Source organism: Plecotus auritus, assembly GCF_963455305.1.
Source record: "Plecotus auritus genome assembly, chromosome: 9".
NCBI lineage: Eukaryota > Metazoa > Chordata > Mammalia > Chiroptera > Vespertilionidae > Plecotus > Plecotus auritus.
Window position 1 is genome coordinate 76,160,423 of NC_137783.1, and position 16,483 is coordinate 76,176,905.

The following is a 16,483-nucleotide window of genomic DNA, read 5'->3' on the forward strand; positions in this document are numbered from 1 at the left end:
TGGAGCATGTGGGGAGAGAATCGTATGGGGGGGGGGGGGCGGGTGGGAGGATAGGATACAGGCAATAAGATTTCAAGACTGAACAGAAATGGCAGAGACGTGATTGCAAGTTGTGTCCTACCTGAAGCTCAATTGGGCCTTCATCTGTATTCTCCCCACAGACACCCCATCTTCACCATCCATCGACCAGGTGGAGCCATACTCTAGCACAGCACAGGTGCAGTTTGATGAGCCAGAGGCCACAGGTGGGGTGCCCATCCTCAAATACAAGGCTGAGTGGAAAGCAGTGGGCGAGGAAATGTGGCACTTCAAGTGGTACGATGCCAAGGAAGGTGAGACTGGAAAAGTCTTTGTTTCCTTCAGAATGAGGAGTCCTTTGGTGCTGGGCACACATTCACCGGGCATTCACCAGATCCGGGCACTCTGACTGCCCATATGGTAGGGTAGCATACCACTCTCACCTACTGAGGGTGGCCAGGTGCGTCACCTGCCATCTGTTCATGTTCCTATGCTGCAACATCGAATTTGGGCACACACGGTCACGTCTCACATAGACTTGTTGGCCTCTATACCTTGTCACGTCAGAACCTGGTTCCCGTTACCCTGCAGGATGGAGGGGCCATCTCAACCACCTGCCACGCAGAAGCCCTGCTTCGGTGTGACAACCTGGCGAGGCCCTGCTCTGCATGTAGTTGTGTTTTATTGTAGTAAAATATATACAACATAAAATACACCATTTTAACCATTTTAAGTGTACAGTTCAGTGGCATTAAATCCAGTCACATTGTTGTGTAACCATCTCCAGGGTCCATCTCCAGAGCTTTATCATCCCAAACTCTGTACCCATGAAACACTAACTCCCCTCCCCTTCTGCCCATCTCCTGGCAGCCACCACTCCCCTTTCTGTCTCTCTGTAGTTGACTCTCCTAGGTACTTCGTATAAGTGGAATCATACAGTACTTATCCTTTTGTGTCTGGCTCATTTCACATAACACAATGTCCTTGAGGTTCATTAGTGTAGTATGTGTCCGAATTTCACTCCTTTTTAAAGCTGAATAATGTTCCATTGTATGTGTGCACCACATTTTGTTTTTCCATTCATGTGTCCGGGAACACCTGGGTGCCTCCGCCTTTTGGCTACTGTGAGCGTGGGTGTGCAGATATCTGTCCAGGTCTCTGCTTCAATCCTTCTGTGTGTAGACCTAGAAGTAGAATTGCTGGATCCAATGATAATTCTGTGTTTAATTTTTTAACGACCCACCATAGTGTTTCCCACAGCGGCTGCACCATTTCACCGATAGGCTTTTTATCATTTGTGATCCTTCCCATGTTCTCACAACAGCCAGCATGGAGGGCATCGTCACCATCATGGGCCTGAAGCCTGAGACGACATACACGGTGCGACTGGCAGCCCTCAATGGCAAGGGTCTGGGCGAGATCAGTGCAGCCTCCGAGTTCAAGACTCAACCAGTCCGTAAGTAGAGCCAGCTGCACTGCCTCCCCCCACCACCACCACCCTCTTCTCCTGGGGCCCTGGGGGACCCTGAGCTGGCCGCCCATTGTCCAGATGACAGCCTTTTGTCTTTCAGATGCCTCTGCTGGAGGTGGCCCCACCTCCCTGCTCTCTGGCCCTCAGTGATGACTGACACCTAGTCCCTTTATCCTCTTTCTCAGGATAGACTGACAGCTGGGGTTGTTAGAGGGCATGTGCAGTGGGGGGCTGGGGATTTGCTTTTTGACACAGGTCGCAAAGGCCCTCAGCACCTATAACTTGAAGGGCGAGGGTAACGACAGTGACAGTTCCCATAATGAGCTGTGGGACTGTTGATGCAGCAGAGATATTAACGTAGAGAAAAGCAGGGGATGCTGTGGGATGGAGGAGCGGAGGCATAATCCCAGCAAAGCAAAGAGAAAAGGATGTGGAGGCCTTTGACTTTCGGCTTCCCCTCCCTTTCCACACCAGGAGCGCACCTCAGGGTCCCTCCCTCTCAAACTTCCAGGCGCTTCTTCCTGGTTCCATTCAGGGATGCATTTCTGTTTCCCTCTGTCATCCCCACTTTCCCTCTGCCTGCTCTCCTTTCCCTCGTCCCCCAGGACAGCAGCTCTGGGGCGAGCCCTGCTCTAGGTAGCCCTCCACAGGCCCGCCCTGGGAGGAGCAGGAGACCCCGCCAGAGAAGGTACCGTAGAACAGACTCCGCAAGTGGTCCCAGAGCCCCGGGCTGCTTATTCCTGGAATTTCAGACGGGGATCCTTGTTTCCTTCTCTTTGAAGCTGGGGACCTGGAAAGGGATCCCCTGATTCTTCCCAGAAGTAGAAAGCCTGTCTTATCTCCCCCACAGGAATTGCTTCTTTCTGGATGTGAAGTAATTTGATAATTTGAGTTTCCAGTGCCCTGTGTTCTGCGGGTCCTAGTCATTTCTTTTACATCTTTTTTTTTCCCCTTGGGTCTGTCTCTTGTCTTTTCTTTCCATCTGTGTTCCATCCATGGGAAATGCAGATACCCCTGTTCCACGTAAGTGCCTCTTCATACCTTGCTACTTGTTCCCATGGCATTAGCATCTCTGTCCCAGTTCTTAATTTAGTTCCAGTCCTTTCTGTCCCCTAGAGGCTGAAGTAGATGCTGCTGTCCTGGCCCTAACCACACTGACCTAGCCTAGCTGTGCGCCGGTTAATGTCCATAGGTTACTTCCGGAAGCTAACCCTCCTCCTGTTTTAGAGCATGAAACTTCCGTGTGTTTTGAAGTTGTGTTTATGTATTAATTTCTGTGTGTGACACTTACGCTGTGGCAACAGTGATGTTTGTTAAGCCAAGCGTAGTGGGCTTCTGCAGGTGGTCTCTTAATAACACACTAGAGCCCCGCCTTACCTTTAGCCAGGATGCCAGAAAAGTGACCACATCATCACCAGGCCTCGATTCAAAATCCCTTCACAGGAAACAATTTGAAAGAATTTCCACATTTGCTTTAAGGAGATAGGAGAATTGAGCTCCTCGTTCTGTCTGGCAGGGAGGCAGCTGGAGGGCGCCAGGAGGACTGGTGGGGTGGCAGCTGCAGTTGTAAAGCATAGCATGAGGTTGGATTCCAAGCCACAGGATGTCCTGCAGGTGGAGGCGGCTGCGGGGAGTGAGACCCCAGCTCAGTCAACCCTGTTGTTTAGCAGGAGGTACTTGCCAACTGCCATTTCTATGTTAGGGAAAACTAACCAGCTACTTAGTAACTCTACTGCCAAGCATGTAGAGAGGGGTGATTCTCCCTGGGAAGGACCCCTAATTGTGTAAGCTGTTACTGCAAATACAGGGAGCAAGGGTGGCAGGAAGCTGGCCCACCGTTCTGGGAGCAGAGCTGTGATGCGATCTCCCAGCCTGCACAGATGCCCTGCGGCCCAACCCCTTCTTCCTAGGCTGCGCTTGGAATAGTGGGGGGAAGTATTACCCAGAGAGACTTGGAAGAAAGGTATTCAGAAAGCTGAACACTCTTTTCATAAAAAGCTCCTAGCTCCTGAAAGACACTCAGGGAAGCTTATCTTTTAAAAATGAATTCAGAAATATTGCAGGCAACAGCAGAAACGAAGTAGCTCGGTGTAGGCGTTCTGAGATCTTCAGCAAGTGTTAAATTAACTATCTCAGCAAACGTGGCTCTTGAATGAACCAGTTCTGGAAGGAGACAGAAAGGGGTGGAACTGTGAGGTGGGACTGACAGCTGTCTGCTCTGGGCTGGCAGCTGCTTGCAGAAGGCAGGCACCACTCTGGGTGTGACACCGTCAGGGTCCTGACACTGTCCTTAGCCTGAGTCTTTGGTTCCTACTCTTCTAGATGTTTTCAGTACTCCATGTAGGTTATCAGTACTCCGTGTGGGCTTAGTTACCTTGCTGAGAGGGAGGCTGTAGGGAGGCCCCTTTGAGTTTCTCACCAGTAACTGGGCTCTGAGAACTGAATTAGAGTCACTGGCCTTGAACTTCAAAGTCTATAAGTGGTTTTCATTCATTGCCAGCTCAGTCCTTATAAAGGTGAGAATTCCCATAGCAGATGCTGCTTTGAAAGTCAGTGTTCAATTTTTTTTTAAAGGAGACCTTCAGACTTTGTTGTTTGTTGTCTGATATATGAAAATAGGTAATTATGAGTAATGCAATAGCGGGCATTGCTAGTGGCATGAACAGTCAGTTTTCTCAATCATTTAATAAAATTACAGTTTAAAAAACTAAAAGGCAAACTTCTTTTAGACAAAGAGAACTACACACAGCCCCAGAGTTAGGTGCTGGGTTCACCCTCACCCCAAGGGAGAGAAGGTACAGGATCACAGAGCTACCACACTGGACAGAGAGCCATCGCTGCCAGCTCTGGGTGGGAGAGCTAGGTGAGAGCCAGTGCATTTCACATTAGCTCATTGCTTGAAGTTCGTTGAGATGTCTCAATATTGGGGTTGCTTTCTCGGTTCCATAATAGACTTCTCCACATTCAGAGGCATGAATATGTCAAAGCAGGGATGAGCAGATGGAACTAGCCAGAGAGCACAAATACCTCAAGGACTCCTGCTTCTGAGCTGCCAGATTAGAAAGCATGGCTCACCTGTTTGGAGGTTTTTGTGTGCAGTTCATAAATGTGTGTGTAAAGGTCATGAGGAAGCTATGGCTTTAAACAAACAGATAGAACTCCAACCTAGGAAAGTACCTCTGTCACATGTATTTTTAGGACCAATGTCTTCATGCTGTTAAGACACTCTCATGTGGAAAGCTGACAACCTCTGATTGCCTTGGGGGTTGGGGGGAGTGGGCAATTCCCTATAAGAGCAGTTGAGGCCCTGAGGAGATGATGTCACAATTTTTTATGAATCTATTCCTCGTGATTGAGCCTCACCTTCAGAATTTCATTGTCTGAATATTACCTCTTAATTGCTTCTGTACCATGAAACAAAGTAAATGATTTCTTTCAGGGCATAAAGATTATATATGAATGAGTCTCTACTTTTTAAGAGGCATCATGAGATTTTTGTTTTCACATTTTGCCCCCTAGATGACACATTGCAAGTGAAAGTTAAATGCTTTGTAATATATTGTGATTAAAACACATACAACTCTATCCCTTTGACAAAATAATCTAGACAACTATGCAAACAACTCGAGCCAAAAAAATTAATAAAAGAGAAAGAGATACAATTTTACCTGAATTAACCAGACCGTCAAATCATGTTGAGTTAATAGCCTACCTTGCTCTGACCCCAGTGACATTGTACTTGCATGGTTTAATGAGATCCCCTCATCTGGAAGGTGAAAGGAAGACCAAGGCAATGTTGAGGACATGGTGACATTTTTCCAAAATTTCATCCAGCTCTCAGAGCGACTTTGTTTTATGATTTTGGTGGGAAGATTTGCCAATGGAGAACTGAAGAGCTGTCCAAATGTTTTGGGTGCATCTACCCATTTTCCATGCTAACATTGGTTAGAGTTACTTGTTTAGGGAGAATAACAGTATTATTTGCATTGCTCTTCATACACAAAGCAGCATCCAGAGAGTCACATTCGGTAGGGATTTTTTTGGAAGGCAGCAGGGGTTCTTCTCATCAAGATGCCAAACAATCATGAACCTCGCTCGGTAGTAAACATTAATAAGTAGGACCGTCATTTTTGCTTTATTCAGACATTGAAATTAGGAAGAGACATAGAGGTTTTGCTACAAATACATGTGTCAGTAGAAATATATGTCTACTAGAGGCCTGGTGCATGAAATTCGTGCACGAGGGGGGCGGGTGTCCCTCAGCCCAACCTGCACCCTCTCCAATCTAGGACCCCTCGAGGGATGTCCGACTGCCCGTTTAGGCCCAATCCTGATAGGATCTGGCCTAAACGGACAGTTGGACATCCCTCTCACAATCCAGGACTGCTGGCTCCCAACTGCTCGTCTGCCTGCCCTCCTGATTGCCCCTAACCACTTCTGCCTGTCAGCCTGATCACCCCCTAACCACTCCCCTGCCAGCCTGACTGATGCCTAACTGCTCCCCTGCCAGCCTGATTGCCCCTACCTGCCCTCCCCTGCCGGCCTGGTCACCCCTAACTGCCCTCCCCTGAAGGCCTGGTCACCCCTAACTGCCCTCCCCTGCAGGCCTGGTCCCCCCAACTGCTCTCCCCTGCAGGCCTGGGTCCCCCCCAACTGCCCTTCCCTGCAGGCTCAGTCACCCCCCAACTTCCCTCTTCTGCTGGCCTGGTCACCCCTAACTGCCCTCCCTTGCAGGCCTGGTCCCCCCCAACTGCTCTCTCCTCCTGGCCTGATCACCCACAACTGCCCTCCCTTGCAGGCCTGGTCCCTCCCAGCTGCCCTCCCCTGCTGGCCATCTTGTGGTGGCCATCTTGTGGTGGCCATCTTGTGTCCACATGGGGGCAGCCATCTTTGACCACATGGGAGCAGCCGTCTTGTGTGTTGGAGTGATGGTCAATTTGCATATTACTCTTTTATTAGATAGGATACTAGTATACAAACACACATAGAGATACCTAAAGTAAAAAGCCAGCCTTTTCTTTTTCCTCTCCTCCTCTCTCTCCACTCCCCTGGGGATAGCTGCCCTACTGAGTTGGCTGTTAGTTTTCAGCAGGGTTGAAGACCTCTGCAGCTGTTCCTGGCCCAGTCCCTTACCTGAGCTGCAGGAGTGGCAGGCACACAGGTTTATGGCTTGAAGTCAGAGAACCCTGCTATCTGCTGGTCCTCCAGCCACCTGTTCTCGAGCACCGTGTTCTTCTTGCCCATTTTAACTCACTGCAGCTTCTTGTACTGACGTCCCAGGGTTGGCTCTCCCATTTTTTTCATGCAGTATCTGTACACCTTGATGATCTTTTATCTCTTTTTTTCACCTTCATTTTTCTTTTCTCAGCGGCTCCTGCTAGCTCTTCCACTCCCATCCCATTGTCTCACCCAGATAGTGAGTATCATTTTCTTCATCCATCTCTCTGCAGGTTGCTTCCCACCAGCCACAGTGGGTCTGCCTAGTGCTATCACCTTCACCAGGTGATAACTCAACTCTGTTGGCGGGAAGCAGTGCTGGGTTGTAGAGAAGCAAATGAGAAGAGAAATAGGCACAGGGCCTCCCCGATTCCTGGGCAGCAGCACTCCCCAAGGGGAGGCAAGTGAAGGGTGAGGTGCTGGCTGCTTAGTGAGCTGGACCCGAGCTGATATTCGGAGAGGCCAAAGGAATTTATCCAGAAAATTCTATCTGCAGGCTCATAAGAAATGCCTCGAGGGTGTTGTGTTTTCACTTTCGTTTTAATTGGCACAGTTGGATTCAGACACTGAAATTAGAAAGCAAAGCCTTAGACCTTTTGCTTTTTTCATAAATGCATACATTTCTCATAAATATTTGTGGGAAAATACGCAGTGTCTGCTTGCAGATGTGCCAGGCCATAGGCGCCTAGGCACATTATTCACCTCCACAGCCAGCATTTTCTCTCCTTTATAAACCAGGATGGGTACTTGCTCTCCCCCGACCCCCTCCCACAGAACATCATAGTGTTCACAAGCTGTGCTTGCCCGCCCAGGAGCAGTGCCACTAAGCCTGACAATGATGTCACCTGGTCAGTCCCAGCCTTTATCATCCTGACTGAGCCTCGCTCATACAATCTTACTTATTGGTGGCCCTGGCCCTGTGTCCCCTGCATCCTCCACAGTAGAGGGAGCTCCGGGCCTACCCCTGTGTAGAGTTTTGAACCTCTTTCTAGGGGGAACGAGCAAAGCGAGACAGCTGCTGAGTGAGTCCCAGTGTCATGCTAGCCCGTGCCCAAGGCAGCAGACAGGGTGCAGGCAGGGGTGTGCCACTGGCTGGCTGAGTTCTCCTTAGTACATCAGAAGTCCCTGCATTTTGGGCACAGCCACAAGGAGGGGACTCCGCCCATGCTCAGAAGTCTCCTGTTACACCTGATTGAGTCAGAAGCAGGCCCACCACCCCATTTGAGCCGTTCCAAGCTGTGTACCACAGCAGCAGGGGTTCCGGCTCGGAAGCTGGGAACAGCCAGGTTCAAATCCCAGCTCTGCTACCTCTGTGTACCAGTACAGCCCCATGATCTTAATGAGTCACTCAGCCTCCCCAAACCTCAGATTTCTCACCTCTCAAATGAAGAACAGATTTACCTACCTTGTCGGTATTTGTGAGAATTAAAGATCAAGTATGAAAAACACAGGGCTCAGCACATAATAGCTATAATTCATGGTAAGAATAAATGAGGGTTATATTATTTCTCAATGTGTGAGAGTGATTTGTCAGCAAAATCTCTGATAATCTCTTTAAAGTAGATCCACATTGGTAAGTCGGGGAAGAAAAAAGTGAGAGACTATCTCCTTCACCATCTCTGTCTTTTCTTAATAATAATGCCTTAAATATATAGGCACACTTATGAATTTATGTCCATTTTCTCCTTTACCTTTCTGAGCCTTTTCTGTCCTTCCTGTTTCCATAGCAACCTGGCCTCTTCCTGCCCTTACAACCACAGAATCATCTAGTGAGTACGGAGCTGAGCTGCCCTTGGCCAGATTGCTGCTTGTTGCAGATCTGACTTCTGGGTCACAGCGCTGCCCATGGTTTTCCCTTGTATTAAAGCAACAGTTGTGAATGCATGACTGCTCCTCACCAGTGTGGTTTTCTAGGCATGCTGTCTGCTTGGCCAAGAGAGCAGACCCGGCATCACCCAAGGAATGGCGTGATTATGTAAAGAATACCTGTGCATGAGGAAACTTTTCAACATTTACCCTCAAGTCAAAATTAGGAAAGGATTAGAGAAACCCCGATGAGACAAAAGAACAGCATCTCTTCCCAGCTTTCATTGGCCCTCCCCACTGATGCTCACATGCGCGCGCACACACACACACACACACACACACACGTGTGTGCATGCACACGCACACGCACACACGCTCATATAGCGGTAGCTAGAAGAGAACGAGGGCAGGAGTAGGAAAGAATGGCTATTTGGAGAAAGGCAGAGGGTGAAGCCAAGAACAAGACTGGCTGAGTTCTGACAGCCTGCCTCCTGTGCCTGGCCCAGTGGGGGAGCTGTGTCCACAGAGCACCTGGGAAGGAGGGGTGCTCCCAGTGCAAGAAAAGGCATGGCCCAAAAACACATAACTGGGCTCGCTCAAGTGTGTGTATTGAGCATCCCGATGAAACTTCTGGAATTCATCTCCTGATGATAGAGTCAGGGCCAGACCATATCATCTTTTTCGTAGTGGAAAATATTGCACTTCATCACAGCCATAACATGCTCCAAGCTAGTCGTTTTAAAACGCAAATGAAGTGCATTATGGTTAGGCCTTAAATCCCCTGACAGATCAGCTGTAGATATACGTGTGTGTGTGTGTGTGTGTGTGTGTGTGTGTGTGTGTGTGTGTGTGTTTACAGTGTGGGTCCTCAGCTGTGTGAGAGTTTTAGATTTTATAACATTTCTGAGTGCCCCAAAAAGTAGCAGGCATCCGTGAGCAGGGCTGGGTGAGGAGAAAGCAGATATGCACAGTACCGCTCCCACTCCTGGGCCAGGGTTTCCACACAGAATTGAACAGAGAAGAAAAGGTTGTCCTGGTTCTGCATTGCATGCAATGGTGTTTTTTCCTACTGCAGAGCGTAGCTACGGGCCTGTTTTCTTGGTGTTCTCTTTGTGTGTGTGCTGCAGTGAATTTTAATTCCTGATGCTTTTGAGGTTTCATTTCGTCAGCAGAGCAGAGTGGGTGAAAATGAACTGTGCTCACATGGGTTTAATTTAGATGATGGGTTTTTGCATTTGGAAAAGGAATGCAACTAGCAGCACTTTCCTTCTTCCAACAACGATGCCCCCATCCCTTCTGTGTGCAGTGTGTGTGCTGGGCGCAGGGGAGAAGGCCGCCTTACACATTTGCACAAGTCCTGTCATATTTGAGGTGCCTCACCGTAGGTCCATCTTCTTTGGAAGTAAAATACAATCTTGGATCCAGATTGTTCCTTAAGGAAGAATTAGGTGTTTCTCCCCTGACATATGCTTAATTTTTAAATATCAGGCATTTCTGCCCACAGATAACATGCTTCATAGTGCCATCCAATGAGAAGAAAGTTTGAGTTTTTTATTTTAAACCACTTGACTACTGACCCAAATTGTAGGTCCCAGTGGATACTGAGATAAAGGAAAGATAGTCACAATTGGGCAGCAGCCTGTATTTAGCATGAATGCATTGCTCAACAGGAAGGCAAAATGCTGCACAGCTGAATGGTAGTGGAACTAACAGCATGGCAGCTAGAAGAATACAAAATCCTCCAATCATCAGTCTGTCAATGAGGCTGGAATGAAAGAATGTCTTGTGTGTGTGTGTGTGTGTGTGTGTGTGTGTGTGTGTGTGTGTTGATCTAGTCACAATTATGAATGAATGAAGGTGTCCTAAATAAAATCAAAGGATAAACTTCTCAGGTGTAAGAATCCCTACAGGACACCAGTGGTGGGCGTGTGCAGAACCTGTGTGGTGTCGGACAGTAAGAAGCTTGCACGCTATCAGCTCACAGTAACGAGGGAGCACGTACCTTGGTTAAAGCATTTCTCTCAAAATATTCTTAAATAGTTGGCAGAGTGGTATTGTCTCCTCCCTTCTTGGCCCTTCTCCTCTCCCAGCTCCAATTGGCAACAGCCAAAACTCCCCTCGACCTATGAAAGTTGAGGTGGGAAACCCAAAATGCCTTCTAACAAAACAAGGTCATTCATGTCACATTTAAGCAACAAATTGGAGTGTAAACACAACATAGAACAAAAAGGAATGTGGATAAATCCAAACAAGAAAACTATTTTTTTCCTTGTAAAAATCAAAACGTGTCTTATCAATGCAGCCACAATTCTAAAGAGTTAACTGTCTCTACAAACGCTGAGCATTTGTTGAACATCAAACTCTCAGCTTCTTGGGTTAGGGGTTCAGTTTCCGTTCATATTGATGGAGCCATTGCCTCAACCACCAGAAGGAAACCTATTCTCTTTCTGCACTGGCTTCTTCTTTTACATTTGTCATGGCTCCTGGGATAACTGGGGCACATGAGTAGGGAAGTGAGGAAAGAAGCCCAGGGCCACCTTCTCTGGCTCTCACTCAGCCCAGGCCCCCTCCTCTGCACCAAAGGAAACATGAAACGACTTCTCTTGACATAATGTGCCGGCCTGTCCTCACAGAGCTCAGTCTACACCTTAAACATCAGGGACTTTGCCTTCACGACCCATGTTCTGTTTCCCTGCCCTTGTTCCCCAAGGACGCCGAGATGTTTCTGGAACCTGTGATAATGACTTGCGTTTTCTCTTCCTTCAGCAGTTTCCGGATTGACTCTGCCAGCTGGGTCCTGACAGAAACATCTCCCCGTTTTAAAGCCACTTTACATGCTCCTTGACGTGTTATTAATATGCAGTGTTGCAGCTGTATCTAATGCTTATTGGTGTTAACCAAATGCTCTTTATGATTTATTATTCTCCATTTCTGGGCAGTTTTACTGTCCTCCCAATGTTTCCTATATATGCTGCTAATTTAATTTGATTTCTCCTTTTATTTAGTCTGTGATTTTGTTGTTGATTTTTCTCCCTGCCCATTGTTTACATCAGTTTTTAATTTTTTTGTATTTTCCATGTGACCTTCTCCACTTTCCTTTCAACCAATCATGTGCGTGCATATCATGTGACTTTGTCATGTGGCTTGCATGGTGCTGATGATGTCGTCCACGCTGGTGAACAGAAGGTAAAATTCTTTGTTCTGATAAGTGAAATAAATCTGGGACCACAGCCTGGCACCCAGGGCCCGCTCATTGCTTCCCGTCTCAGATTTCCTAAGCAAAGCCATTTGGGAGAGTTCCTCTTGTTTTCAATTCACAGGCAGAATTCATCATTCTTTGCAGCCTTAACATGACAATTTGATACCAAGACAGCCTTTGGTTTAATATTTTACTTTAAAAATTTGGCCATGCAAACTGCTATCTACAGTAAAACCATTTAGCCACAGCACAGTTTGCAAACTTGAATTTTTACCAGGTACTTCATAAAAATTATTTCCCAGAAAGCAGTTTTGTAAATTAGCTTTATGACATTGTTGTTTAACTTTATCCAGTAGTTCTAAAAACCACAGTTGCTCTAAAATGAGTCGTATTTACATGAAAATGTGAAAATGTATTTGTTCACAACAGTGAAACCCTACAATTGCAAAGGTTGTGTTTGCTTAAAAACAATGAGAGTGCTTCATTAAATTCATGCAAATTGAGGACTTTCTGAGTTGAGAGACTTCAGAATTTTGAACTAGAGCAGTTTGGCTGTGATCGCTGAGGGGTCACTTGTCAAAAGCAACCCTCTCCCAGGCAGGGGGGGACAAATCAAAGCCAAAGTCATTTGGCGTTACCATGACAGGAGAGCTCTGTGTGACCAAGAAGCACGTAATTGTCCATTACAGCAAAGGAGATAAAATTGTAGGCTAATTAAGAACAGAGCAGTGACAAAATAATTAGTTAATATTGCAACTGTCATGACTTTGTGAAAATATTTCACGATTACACAGAAAGGCAGCCCCTGCTCACAGCTTTCCCGGCGAAAGTGAACAACCATTTCAGAACCTGCCCCGGGAGTCATGTGCATTCTGCTCTCTTCTCACGGAAAATGTTCTTCCAATCCCAACCTGAGACACATACAGGCTGCATTGATCACCAAAGTGAAACTAACCCTAGTAACGCCCAGTGTGCCCATGCATGCGAGGGCCCCAGTTGACCTCACTTCTCTGAAAACTGATTGGGCGACATCCACAGGAACAAACCCATCCACAGCTCATCTCGCATGCTCTTCGCTACTGGTCTGTCATTTCATTGAGTGCTCCCCACGTGTGTGAGTCCTGTGATGTTCCCTCTCGCGCCCCCTCCACACTGACCACCTCTGAGGACTTTGGCTCTCTAGGCATGGCCACTGTGTCCCCATTTAGTCCCATTTACATCCAGACTCCTGGAAAAAGGTCTTGGATCAGAGCTGTCCTTATTTCCAAAAAGGAGCTATTTGATATTTACATTGTCCCCATTAAGTAGGAATGTCCCCAAAGCAGTGAAACATCGGATCATATGTTTTACATACTTTAAAAAGTATCCTAATCTGTGAGTCTTAGGATAGGGGATGTTGGGAATCTAAGATTTTCTTAACTCCAAGTCCCATCCCAAATATTGTGGTTTCATCATTTCCCCAAGGGGGATCAGGCTCCTTTAGACAGTGGTGACTGCTCAGAGGCTGATGTACTGGGACAAAGCCTGGACATTCCCTCTGAAATCTTAGTGTGAGCAGACATTGGGTTGAAACCTTGACTTTCTTTTTTAAGAACAAGCTTGGCCAGAGCAGCCAGTGTGGCTCAGTGATTGAGCTTCGGCCTATGAACTGGGAGGTCACAGTTCAATTCCCAGACAGGGCACATGCCCAGGTTGCAGGCTTGATCCCCAGTAGGGAGCATGTAGGAGGCAGCCAATTGATGATTCTCTCTCATCATTGATGTTTCTGTCTCTCCCTCTCCCTTCCTCTCTGAAATTAATAAAAATGTACTTTTTTAAAAAAGAACAAGCTTGGCCATTTCTGAGCAATGCTATAGTTCAGAATGAAACAAAGCACAGCGTTCACAAGGTAGAAGCTAATCCACAGGTTAGTTAGAGAGCTCTCCAGACAGATTCAGCAAGGGAAGAAATGTTTGAAGATGTTTCCTGCAGCTGCCCTAGAAACACACTTTAGCAGTGGTCTCAGCTGTCAGTAAAAAATGTGGCCAGTACTAAAACATTCGCCAAGAGCCTGTAGCATTCCACAGCCAGACCCTCCCCTGCCAGTGGCAAAGGGACAGGCAAAGGACTTGTCAGTGAGATGAGGAGCAGGAAATGGCCTTTATTAATAAAATTTAAGGGAACGGAGAGATTAAAGCAAATAAAACTTACGGGGGAGAGAAATAAAGCTTACTAGTTCAGGGCGGTTATTGCCTCCTTGCTCTGGGCACTAGTTGGACCTAACTGCAGAAGGTGTAAGTGAGCAGGGCATCTTTTGGGCAGTGGACTGTACACCCAACAACTGCTGAAATCCAATGTTTCCTGTTCATGAAGCCAAAATTGCCTGGGGGGCACTTAGCATGTGCTGGGTGATCTAGCTATATCCCTTTGGGTTCCCATCCACAGTGTCCACTGGGCCCAGCAGCACTGAATTAGAAGGAAGGTGAGAACAGGCATTGAGCACCAGGCCCTAGCGACTCCTGGCCTCCCGAGCTTTGCGTGTGGGAGCTCACAGCAGGGAAGCTTAGGCACCTGCCGGAGAGCCCAGCAGTGTGTTTGCTGTGGAGACCTCAATGCCCCTGAGATGCACAGGTTTCTTTCTACCATGGCATGTGTCACTGAAGGGCCTGCTTCCCCCAGGGACTCTATCAGCTATTGAGGACTCTGTAAATGGGACCCCTCCCCCACCAGCATGTGTGTGTGACCAGAAGCCCCTCCCCACTCTCACCCCACCCCATCAGTGTGCTGCATGTCAGAGCATGGATCCCTCCCCACGCCTCATAATGATCTTTTTTTTATTTTTTTTATTTAGCTACTGACACTGACTCGTACTAGGACATGCTGGTTCTGATGAACTAAACTCTGTAACACCCACTCTTCCTTCTTAGATTGAAACATCACTAACCACCCCTTCCACTCCCTCCTTTATTTTTACAGCTGTGTCGGATGGCCACGGTCTCGGGCAGCTCGCATAGACTTTCCACCAGGGCTTCTGCTCTAATTGCCTCTGTTGCCAAGGACTCCCTGTGCTGCTGGTTGCCAGGGTGGGGAGCTAGCGCCAGGGGACTAGGGCAGGCAGTGATGGGTCGGCCCAGATCTGTGGGCAGAGGACAGGTTCGGGGCCTGTGGAAAGTGCCTACATCCCCAGGGTTCACTAGTGTGAGGCTCCTCCCAGGAGTAGTCTGCCCTCCAGGAGGTGATGTAGAACATGTGCCTTGTGGCCTCAGAGGCAGGAGCCAAGTTAATTGTTGGTGATAGCAGTTATTTCTGTCATAACTTCCTTAGCCTGGATCGGCCCGATAACCACAAGCCATACCTTCGTGGTTATATTTTCTTTTTAGGATGATGAAACAAAGATAATTGATCAATTAATCTGTTGGTGTTTTCATGATACCCATGAGAAGGGAACTGGTATTTTGTGGTTTGGTCTGTCAGAGTTCATTTGTGACTGGTTAATTTGTATTTTGTGGGAACATTTTCCTCCCCACCCCTCCCCCAGCACACACATTCACATTCCTAACTCCTGAGAAATCCAATGCTAGAAGGGATTTGTAAGCTAGACGCCTGTGTGAGCTTAGCCACAGGGAGCTAAGCATCCTTTCTCCGTACACTGGGCACAGTTCGAGGGTCCAAGAATGTATGCAGCACAGATCACGTTAGATGGGCTTGTTTGGCACCTAGAGCAAAGTGTTGAGTCTCAGGAGGGAGACTTAGTGTTCTAATAGCTCTCAGTCCTGATTCCCTGAAGGAATCTGCTGATCCCCTAAGGACCAGTCAAACTTCTAACCTCTTGATGTAATTGTGAATGTTCCTGAATTGGAAAAATCAAATAGGCTTCATATTTAAACAGCTAAATCATACATTTTGGGCTTTTTAAAACAGTAAAAAGGCATACACAAGTGGGAACAGGAGTTAAGATAAACAAAAGAAACAATAATTTTAATGCTAGACAATCCTACTTGATAGACAAAGAGAAAGATTCTAACACAGCCCCTCATCCACCATTGGTTTATCTCAGATGTCCAAAACTGCGAGTGCTGGGGGAGAGAAAGCAGAGTGGATGAAGAGAGATACCAGGTTGACCCATCCTTTCTCAGGGGTGCCTGTTGGCACCTTAGCCTTTCATTCAGAAGATACAGCTCCTGGCATTGGGCTTTTTTGAGTAAGAAGTAGTAGACCGTTTTCCTTGTAAACTTCACAAATGCTGTGTGACTGCCTGGGCTTGGTCTCACTCCTGCTGTGGAATGCAGACACCCAGCAGCAGGGATATGACCCCAGAGCTTCTGCTGATGAGGGGAAGGACGAAGCTGACTCCAGGTTCAGGGCACAGTAGCACAATAATTACAAAGAAGAACGGATAAACTGCAAGGCCAGAAATATGCATTTCAATTACGGTTTATAAGAGGAATTCGTAGGACCTGCATGTAATATTTCTGACTATCAGTGGTCTCTGTGGTACATTCTTTTTTATTATCTTGCATGCACGATTCACATTCTTCTAGAAAATACCAGAACTACTTGACATTTCATATTTGTTATTGGCAAGGTTCATTTTTAAGGTACCGCTGTTTTAGTCTTTACAGAAAATATTTTGGGGGAAAATAAGACTCATGGCTGAAGCTAAACTCAGAGGGTATAATTAACCCCAGGGGTTTTCTTGGAGCAACCTGCCTTTGCTGCTGAACTGCAAACCAACATTTACAAATAATTACGATATTGGTTTTGCTGAAATTACCCATAATGGTTTCAATCAG

The 16,483-nt window shown here is 47.1% G+C and overlaps 1 protein-coding gene across 16 annotated transcripts in view; it reads left to right on the forward strand.

Annotated features, from left to right (window-relative positions):
• NCAM1 (neural cell adhesion molecule 1) overlaps positions 1-16,483 on the forward strand; it is a 346,241-nt gene that overhangs the window by 304,738 nt on the left and 25,020 nt on the right. For 11 of the 16 annotated variants that reach the window (XM_080642707.1, XM_080642708.1, XM_080642696.1 and 8 more), the window contains 2 exons: positions 162-332; positions 1,343-1,474. In XM_080642707.1, the coding sequence (XP_080498833.1) occupies positions 162-332; positions 1,343-1,474 (303 nt within the window). Of the gene's footprint in view, positions 1-161; positions 333-1,342; positions 1,475-6,857; positions 6,906-8,433; positions 8,476-16,483 lie in introns of all 16 variants that reach the window. The other 5 variants (XM_080642698.1, XM_080642701.1, XM_080642700.1 and 2 more) reach the window with 1 other exon arrangement.